At 43.0% G+C, this 9980-nt stretch overlaps 1 protein-coding gene across 2 annotated transcripts in view; it reads right to left on the bottom strand.

The window, feature by feature from the left end:
• The window catches only part of IGFN1 (immunoglobulin like and fibronectin type III domain containing 1), a 42466-nt gene extending 33344 nt beyond the window's left edge, over positions 1-9122 (bottom strand). For both annotated transcript variants that reach the window (XM_056815713.1, XM_056815714.1), the window contains exons 1-5: positions 9029-9122; positions 5608-5655; positions 2030-2152; positions 758-897; positions 54-153 (exon numbers count right to left, since the gene is read on the bottom strand). In XM_056815713.1, the coding sequence (XP_056671691.1) occupies positions 54-153; positions 758-897; positions 2030-2152; positions 5608-5614 (370 nt within the window). In that variant the 5' untranslated portion in view covers positions 5615-5655; positions 9029-9122. The remainder of the gene's footprint in view (positions 1-53; positions 154-757; positions 898-2029; positions 2153-5607; positions 5656-9028) is intronic.
• Positions 9123-9980: the final 858 nt, after the last annotated feature.

Genomic DNA, 9980 nt, shown 5'->3' with positions numbered 1-9980 from the left:
AGACCCATGGCTCTGAACACTCATTGGCCAAGGTCTGGCCACAACTAGCTCACCTTCAATAACGGTCAGCCTTGCTGAGCACATGGCTTCTCCATATTCATTCACAGCCAAGCATCGGTATGTGTCCGTGTCATCTCCTGTCAACTTGTTGACCTATAAGGGAAAAAGGCAGGGATCAGGACAGGTGGAGCTGTCTAGGATTTCTAAAGAGCATCATATCTTTCCCCTCACTTCTAGCCAAAATTCTACCATCTCCTCTATAACTCTTCCAAGTCTCCTAACTGCAGCTAAGTAAGGGTGGGTGACTAAGGGAGCTGAATAGAAAGAGCAAATGATTTGTATTTGATGTCTACTTTACAAATGTTTAGTTTATTTCCAGTGTTATCCTAAACTTGGAAAGGCCAATGGAGGAGTTTGTTTGCTATGCATGAAGCTGGCATTCCATTCTGGACCATCTAATCTTGGAGATTCTATAAAAATTTTGTTAAAAATGCCCCTTCCCTGGGTGCTCTACTTTGGTCCCTGTTCCCATATTAGGGGAACCTGAGTCACAGCAAAGGGTAAAATTGACTCATTCTCAACCAGAAATGTCTCAATTTTTTTTTCTTTTCTTGGGGATGGAGTTCTTTGCTGAGTCAATTATAAGGGGTGGGGGCAAAATGATGATAGCTCTGAGGGAACAGAAGAAGTGGGGAGAGGACCCTGGGAGCACCAAGAAAAGGGACACTAATTAATGTAAGTGTCCCAGTCTCCTTACCTGGAGCACATGTTCTTTGCCTCCTGGTTGGGAGAAAATCTTGTACTTGTTGGAGTCGCTGAGGTCACCCTGAGTACGATACCACTGCACCTCAGGTCTGGGCTCCCCAGAGACCATAGCCCGGAAGATGGCATTTTTCCCTAAGAGGAAGGAGATTCAAGGTGAAGCTTGGAATGGATCAGGACAGATAGATGGATGAATAAAAATGGAGGGGCAGAGCCAGAGCCAGGAGAGAGAAGAGATGAGCAAAGGAGTCCAGGAGGAGAGGAAATGTGAAGAAAGGAGAGGAACAAAAAATTGGGGGAGGAGGAATTGGTAAGAGTAAAAGAAGAAAAAGATAGCAAGAGAGAAGAAAGAAAGGGGGGGGAGAGGAGGAAAACAGGGCAATGAGAAAAATGGAAGAAAGAGGGGAAAGGGAGAGGGAGAAAGGAGAGGGAAAGAGAGGAAAGGGAGAAAAGTTATAAAAAAGAAAGAAAAGATACATGGGGAGAAAGGGAAGGGTGAAAAAAGGAAAAAGAGGAAGAGTGGAAGATAAGAACAGAGAGGAGAGAAGTAAGAAGTATAGAGAAAAGGAGAAAGGGAAGGGTGAAAGGAGAAAAAGAAAAGGTATAAGCCAAAGAGGGAAAGAGAGGGAGAGAGAACAATACTCATGCTTTAAGACACCTCTCCCATTGCTGAGCTTTTTGTCAGTATTTTTTTTCAGAATGGTCATGGAACCCAAAGAGGGGTGTGTGTATGTGTGTGTGAGGGGTTAACGTGTGTGAATGTATATGTATATGTGTGTGTATAAGTGTGTGTGCATGTTTGAGCATGTATGTCAATATGAGTGTGTGAGTGAATATGTGTGTAAGTGTGATTGTGTGAATGAATGTATGGGTATGAGTGAGTGTGTGGCTATTTACTGAGCCCTCACACTAGCCCACTGCATGACTGGAGGAATAAGGCCCTTGCCCTCTTCATTGTGCCAGCTTATTCTTTTCTTTAATATGATCGCTGCCACCCCCACCCTGACCCCGAGGCTGTCTTCTGAAGTAACGCATTTCTGTTCTTGTTTCTACAACCCTGGAGTCCAATTCTTGTTTGTTCCAGCCACCTTGCAGGGCTCCAGGAAAGCTACCTGAGTATCCAAGCATAGTACCAAACAGTTCTTGATCACAAGGTGGGAAGTATTCTAGGGAAAGGGGTCAAGAAGCCAGGGAAGGTAGATGAGGACTTTCAGGGGAGGTTGGGGGATAGCGTGAGTGGCGTCTGCCATCCTTCGAAGAGTCTCACCTTCTGGCAGAGCCAACGTGATGGGCTTCCGCTCAAAATCTGGAGTGCTGCATCCTTCTGGGATCTCATCCACCAGCTGCCTGATGGTCACCCCAGGAATCGAGGACTTCTTGAGAGGCTTCTCTGGGGAAGGAGGGAAGGAAAGTAAATCCATTCCACCCTCTGCCCTGTCCTGGATTGTTTGGGTTCCTCTACATAGCAGCATTCAATAATCATCATTAAGGTCACCTTGTAGGTTCTTAGAATTGGAAGGAAACTTAAAGGTCATCTAATCCAATTGTCTCTTTGCAGGGGCCTGGAGAGAGAGGTCAAGGGACTTACTCAGGGACTATAAATCTCGAAATCTCTCAGACTTGTGAATGTTAAAAATTTCCCCATCCGGGAATTCTTAATTGGAACAAATTCCCTACTGAGAAACAGTCCCCATTTTGATGTGAGAACTCGCCAGGATCAAAATGGGAGGACCTCTACTCCAACCATACTTAAGACTACTTTAGGGGAGAAAACTCCTTGCTATGGGAGGACCCCTACTCTACCCGTACTTAAGACTGCTTTAGGAGAGAAAACTCCTTGCTAAACAATGAAAATACTTGGACCCATGCTTATAATAAGGCAAGGAGTTCTTTGAGCCAGGCCTGTTTTTAGAATTGATACAATGGGATGCTAGGTACCTAAAAGGGTCGGGCAAGTTTTCTCTTGATGAGATTAGTTGACTCAGCTGTGTTTTCTCTCGTTCAGACTTACTGAGGAGATTGGTCGACACAGCAGCATTTTTTCTGATTCAGACTTACTGAGGAGATTGGTCAACTTAGCAGGAATTTAGATGGGCAGTCCTTTGGAAAACATCTACAGTGATTGGTAGATGTAGGGACTTAGGGGAGGTGACATGGGGGAAAAACCCCTATATAAGAAAAAGCAGAATCTCTTGAGGAGATAGATCCTTTTGGAGAAATCCTTTTGGAGGATCTCTGATGAGGATCGCTTGGGAAGAATCTCTTTAGAAAGGCTCTGGAGAAGGGAAGCTCTTGGAGGACAATCTCTAAGGAGGTCTTGCTGGAGCTCCTCTAAGGGGACTCTGTCCCTCTGGAGGCTCTGAAGAGAGGCCCTGTGGAACAGTATCTGGCTGGAAGGCTCTCTGGTGAAGTCAGCTGAGATGGAGCTGGCCTGGTGTCACTAGAATCCTTACTTAGACAGATCTTGTGGTGAGTGTTAAAAAACTGACTGATTTCTCTCTTAAGACTCAGGTCTAGGCCATATTGGCTTGAGGCCCTTCATACTTATTCCTTTCTTACTCTCTCTCTCTTTCTTTGATTACTCATTGTATTATTAATTAAAAATCTCTATAAAACCCAGTTGACTTGGGTATTTGAATAATTGGGAATATTTCCCTGGCGACCACCTTATATTTGATTTAAAAACCAAGACACTGTAGTGAAACATATTTTCTGCGGTCAAATTTACTCACCCTGTCTTATATCTATCACAATTTATATCTTCCACCATTTTAACTCACTACAGTTTTAAGACCTCAACCATTTTAAATCTCACAGGACACATAGATAGAAGAGCTGGGGGAGGGGAGACAGAGGGACCCTGAGATAAAAGAGACTATTCCTCAGTTATCTCCAAAATCAGTCCACTGAAAACTCGCTGGAATGGTCTGGTCCATGGGGAACTGGACTTCTGTCCTCTGACCACTGCTCCCTCGCTCTCTTATCACAGAGCAGTCATTATGATTCATTGTCCCTTGAGGGAGTAGTTCTTTCTCCTGACCATTCAGTATGGCTAAGAAATGGACTGAAGAGGCTCCCTATGGAAGAGTGCTTTGGGATCACCAGGCAATTGCTGCTATAGAAATATGAGGGTTGGTAGTAGCAGAACACACAGTTCATGAAGAGGCCATGTGATGGCAATGGACTAGCCACAAGGCCCAAAGATTGGATTCAAAACTCAATACCGCCACTTACTAGCTGGTGGACCCTAGACAAAATGCTTCACTTTACTGACCTTCAGGTTCCTCATCTGTGAAATGGGGATAATGATACTTGCACTACCTACCCTCATAAAGTTCTAGTAATCAATGTACTATGTGAATTGTTGGTATTTTTACTCTGATTCAGAGACATGACAGGTCAAATCCTATTCTTCCAGTGCTATTAAGGAGATCTGCCTTTGTAGCTGACATTAAAGCTCTCCTAACACTTCTCTCATTCAATTCAACAAATACTCCTTTGTTAGCACTCAGATTTTGAGCTCTGGGCATGGGCAACTCATTGGGCTAAGGATATAAAGGAGAAAAACAATTATGTTCTTAATCTGAAGGAGTTTATAATCTAATGGTAGAAAGACTGAAATATATACAAATAACTATAATAGAATATAATTCTATTATATTTATGTTGTAACAATATCAGATAATATATTGCATATAGAGTAACATTATTATATTGGTTTACATATATATTATATATTAGTTAATATATTATATATATTATATTTTTATTAGATATATATAATATATATTATAATGGTTATTGTATTATTATATTATACATAATTGTGTGTTGTATTTTATTATTGTATATTACAATGTATACTACATAGTATTTCCTATAAATTATAATATAATGTATAGCATTGTATGTATATAATGTTGCATCTAATATACATTATTATGATAAAATAACATATTGTTACCATGAAATAATATACATGGCATTTAATATATGAGATGGTAAAGTATATATAATAGGATAGAAAATAGTATATAATATAAATGATATATAAAAATATAATAGATATATTTAGATTATTTGATGATAAAACATCTATAAATACAAGATATACTTCATTCTCTATTCTAATATGTTATACATAATATTTTCTCTATAGAAGTAGTTAAACTATTAAATGCAAAGGAGATCTCAAAGGGTCTAGAAATATTTGGGCAAAGAGAGATCACTTAAGATTTCATTAATTAATATAATTAACTCTAAGACAATAAGTTGCAGAGAAGGTGCCCACCTGCATTGGGAGATGGAGTTTGCTCACCTGAGAATTCCTTGTCCCAATGAAATCACAGGTCCAGTCCCTATCTCTGATACCTGCAATATCCTTCTCAAGAAGCAAGATAGCACAGTGGAAAGAGGGACAATTTGGGGGTCAAGAAGAACTAGGTTCAAGTTTGACCAACAGGGATCCCATGAGCTCTCTAAAACTGAATCAAGGATGTTTTCCTATGCTCATGGACAGAGTATCCTTGAACGGGGATGAAATCCGAGGTCCAAACCCCTATGGCCAATCTTTAAAAAAAGGCTCTATTCTCTAGGGTTGATATGAGGACCAGCTAAGATCATGAATGTGAAACACGACAATCTTTAGAGCTGCTACGTGCCCCTACTTGTCTCTGTCTCTCAGGTGCTACCTTGGTCTCAGCTGCTAATTCAGAGCTACCACTTCTTATTCTTCTCCACTTGTATTCTCTGGGTATTTCCTCCTACTGCATGCAAGTCCAGTTGTTCATCCCTTCCCTTTCTCCATTATGGTAATAGATGAAGTGGTGATGAGTTTTCCCTTACCTGCCATGATGCTGCTTCCTCAGTTGCTTATATTTCAGGAGGCATCACCTGTGTGGAACAAGGTTGGATGATCATTTGTCAGAGATGTGATCAAAGGAATCCAAACTTCAGTTATGGGTTGCCCTGGATGCCTCCGAATTCCTTTCCCATTCAGAGATTCAAGGGTTCCATGTTTCTAGCAATCATGAATGAATCCAGACTGGTTCAGAATGAATAAAGTTCACTGTGAAACATCTATCATTATTTTTTGCAAGGAAGGGGGCAGGTACCCTTAGGGAAAGGGTTCTTAAAGTTTTGTGCATCATGAACTCCTATGACAATCTGGTAAAGTCCCTTGGATTCCTTCTCAGAATAATGCTTTCTAATGCATAAAATAAAATGTTTACAGAGGAAACCAATTATACTGAAATAATTATAAAACTATTTTTAAAAACAAATTTGCCAACCGGAGTCTAAGAACTCCCTGCCTGAGGGTCTAAAGAGTAGGCAATTCCAGGCTCCAGAGTGAAGAAGCACAATTGTCCTGAATAGGTGCCCCGAATAGCTAGCTCACCAAGGCAATGGAGAACAAATCTGGGGGGCATGCATTGTTTGTGCTTTTCCAAGATGGGGAGGAAGCATTGGGAATCTCAGCTCCTTGAACATTCTGCCCAGTGGCCTGGTCTCTTGAAGATATGCTTGGCCTTCTCTCTGGGAACAGTCTTACCTTAACCATCATCACTACTCAGTTGGAAGAACAATGAGTGCTTAATAGAAACCTGGGAGAACACATACTCTGGGAATTCAGAATTTCTCCAACTATTTCACTGTCTAATCCTCCGTTGATTGAGGAAAGTGGGTTGTTTTTTTTTTTCCCAGGGACCTCTTGATTCCTCCCCCACTGGGAGACTCCCCTAGGGCAGGTCACAAATCTTCTCTCCACCCTAGCCTGGAATCTTTCAAATCCACTGGCCTGCAGGAGACAGTCTCTGACTCTTGGCTGCTTTGAGCAGTCTTTGGCTCAGGAACTGTTTGACCCCCATAAATCCATCTACTCCCCCTCTGTGGACTGTGAATTATAGCGTCAGGTGTAAATAAGAGTATTTCCTACCCTCACTTCTCTCCTGCCTGACTGACTCACTGTCAGTCTCACCCAGGGATGGCCACACTCATTGGAAGAGAGAGGGAACAAATAATTCCAAATACATTTTGGTAAAACCAAATGTATTCTCTAGACCTAGGACCTCAAGGGAATGGCACTTTGGAATAGGATTCCCCAGTTAATTAGGTTAGTTTCCTTTGGGGGTTTCCTTTTTCATAGGATGAGGTTTTGCTTTTGGAGGCCTAGAAACCAACCTTTCATTTTGATTGATCTTATGCCAACTCCAGTTGGGGGACCTCTCTTATGGAGGCCTCTTTTTCCAAACCAAAGGGCCTGATTTCAGACCACATTCCCCCATGACAGAACAAATTCTTCTACCAGGTTGGTCTTCTCTCATTTCACAACTGCAACCTCACCCCCTACTCACTTTCCCCACCCCTGTCCATCTCTTCCCATCCGCCCTCCCCAACAAAACTCCAAGCTAGGTCTGATAATCTTCACAAAATGGCTGTTGTCCCATTGCCATCCCTGGAATGCTAAAGTGTGCCAATTGTGTTCTGGAGCCTTCACAAGCCCACTGCCATCATTGCCAGGTCTAGAGAGTTCTGGTGGATGGGGGTGGTGAATGGCCAGTGATGGGGAGAATAGAACCAATTAAGGAGAAGCCCAGTTGGTTCTGGGCTGGGGTGGGGTGGGAGGAGTAGAACTGATCTTGCTGAGGGCTCACATTCTGCTGTTACTCCCATAGCAAACCAATCTCATCCCAGCTGTCCTAGTGGAAAGCAAAGGTATTGGTAGGCCCCCAAGAACTGCGTGTGAGAGAAGTATGAAGCCCCTGGCAACATCGTTACCATCAAAAGAGAATCACTAAGTTACTCATATGGGATACTAATGGGATACATTATACAAATTCTCCTCTACCTCTCCTATTCTCATACCCACTCTGTCAATGCCAGGAGAACCCCCTTGAATGGTGGGAGGGAGAGTAGAGTATGGTATCCCAGATCCACTGGTTCTATTTTCCCTTCTTTAAGGAGCTAGTAGATGATCTACCATTAAAACATCTCCCTTCCTTCTGGGCTTTCATTCTCAAATAGCATAGCCAGGGCTGTGTATTAAGGGAAATGATAAAAAAGATACTTTAAGATTTTTAGGGTTAAATTAATTCCAATTCACCCTTTGGTAAATAGGAGAAACTGAGGCCAGCAAATGGATATGGGTAGGGTAGAGAAAGAACTGAATTTCCTCCCCAGCTGCTTGTTCTCAAATCTAGGGGAAAGGCTCAATTTACCCCATCACTGAAGGATAACTTTACCTTATCCCACACTTGTCTCCTGACTCAATTTCCCATTTAGACTCTTATTGACAAGATGGGGGGGGGGGAAGGATCTATTCAGTTTTCCCCTAAGATCCACCTGCCATCATGCCCTCCCACCCTGACTTCCACTCCATCCTGACCTCCTTCCATTCCAGCTGGGGCTAGAGCATTGACACTGATGGGGCACAGGACATAGGAATCAAATAGGGGCTTCTCCCCTCAGAATCAGCTATATAATTATTTAAATCTTGACAATGGGCCATGGCTTCTACCCCATCCTTGAAATCACTTGCCAGGGGAGAGTGAAGAAAAATTTTAACCCCTTGTGGACACAGCAGTTGTGGAAGGGACGTTTGATAGCTTCCTGCCATAGTTAAGGGTCTCTTGCCTATACCTACCTGATCCATTGAAAACATACCATTCTTTTCTTGGATTACATGTCAACCAGGCACCGATGGAGTAATCCAAAATAGAGAAAGATTCCCTGTTTCCCTATTTCTCAATACTTAGTCTTCAGCTTCAGCTTCAGCTTCAGAGAAGACTCCCAGTCCAAGCAAGAAGGAATCTTCACTGTACAAATATTTGCCCGACTGCTTTCGTCCTCTTTCTTGGCACTGGGGTCCTTCCCTCTGAATTTCTTTTTGCAGGTAAATCTTAACCTCTCCCTGAGAATTCCCCCCACTGCACCAGAAGGATAGAAGCTTCAAGAATACTGCTCTGGTCTCTCCTAAGCTAGGTATAGTCTACTCACACTGGAATTGTTTCCTCCAGAACCTCAAGACTGATCGAAGTAGACACCACCACCACCAACGTACCACGTAGAAAGGGTGGCCAGCAGAGGCATTCACTATTGCATTGGTATGACAGTGTGGACTGCAACTCTAGGCACCTACCCCACAGTGGTGGTATCTTTTTCAGAGTGGGAAATCAGGGAGAGGAGGAAAAGTTATTTCCCTCATCTCTTTTGCCCTTCACCTAAAGTCATCAATCAAGGAATAAGAGAGAAGGTATGCCCAGCTTACCTGTGCCCGAGGGCGACTGTTCAACAGGCTTCCTGCCTGCCTGCTGTTGGTTCTCTCCTCCTTACCCCAGCTGCTGTTCCTTGCAGGAGGCTCAGAGCTGGACTGCTGACTAGCAGAGAAGGGGAGGAGATGTAGGTCACAGAACTCCCCCCCCCTCCACCCCTCTCACTTACTCCTGCTCTGCCCTTCATCTTCTTTCCCCCTTCTCCCAGGCAGTGGAGAGGCTGGCTATGCCCAGCCCACACACACACACTCACCAGACACACACAGACACACACACAGAGTCCACGACAGACACACAACGCTCCACTGTTCTACATTCTCCAGTTTTCTCCCAGTTGTTTCAGACTTTGATCAGGACACTTTAATGTAAGTCAGTTCAATGCCCATCGAGTTATCCTTTGGGTGTCATCACAGTGGCACACTATTGTCCATCTCCCCAAGGTCTACATTCTCCTCTTGGCTGTAGCAGATTCAGGCAGGACCCTCCAAATAAGGGGCTTAATAACTATGTTTCAATGTAATTGAATCACATACGCTTTACTTTATGCATTTAAAGGCATCATTCTGAGGAGTCCATAGATTTCATCACACTAACAAAAAGGACCACAACATAAAAAGGTTATGGATCCCTGCCCTAGAGACATGTGGGCAAAAAGACACACGAGTGTGGCTAGACATGGAGAAGCCAAACAAGCAACATATTCAAAAAGTGAATGAACTGCATGTCCAGATACATGGAAAAAAGTCATATATACATACACACATACTCAATAAGGGTATGATGTCCTAGTAGAGTGGTGAGGGAATGGATAGGGAGAGCAGGGTTGGAAATCATAAGCATCCCATGGCTTGGATGAGTGAATTTCAGACTAGGAAGACTTTCTGGAGGAGGAAAAAAGCTGTTTAGAGGATTAATGAGCAATAACTTTTAAGCAAACTGGGCTAGGAG

The sequence above is a fragment of the Monodelphis domestica genome, chromosome 2 (assembly GCF_027887165.1).
Source record: "Monodelphis domestica isolate mMonDom1 chromosome 2, mMonDom1.pri, whole genome shotgun sequence".
Taxonomy (NCBI): Eukaryota; Metazoa; Chordata; class Mammalia; order Didelphimorphia; family Didelphidae; genus Monodelphis; species Monodelphis domestica.
Note: the sequence above shows the minus strand (reverse complement) of the source record. Positions and strands in the feature narration are given on the sequence as shown.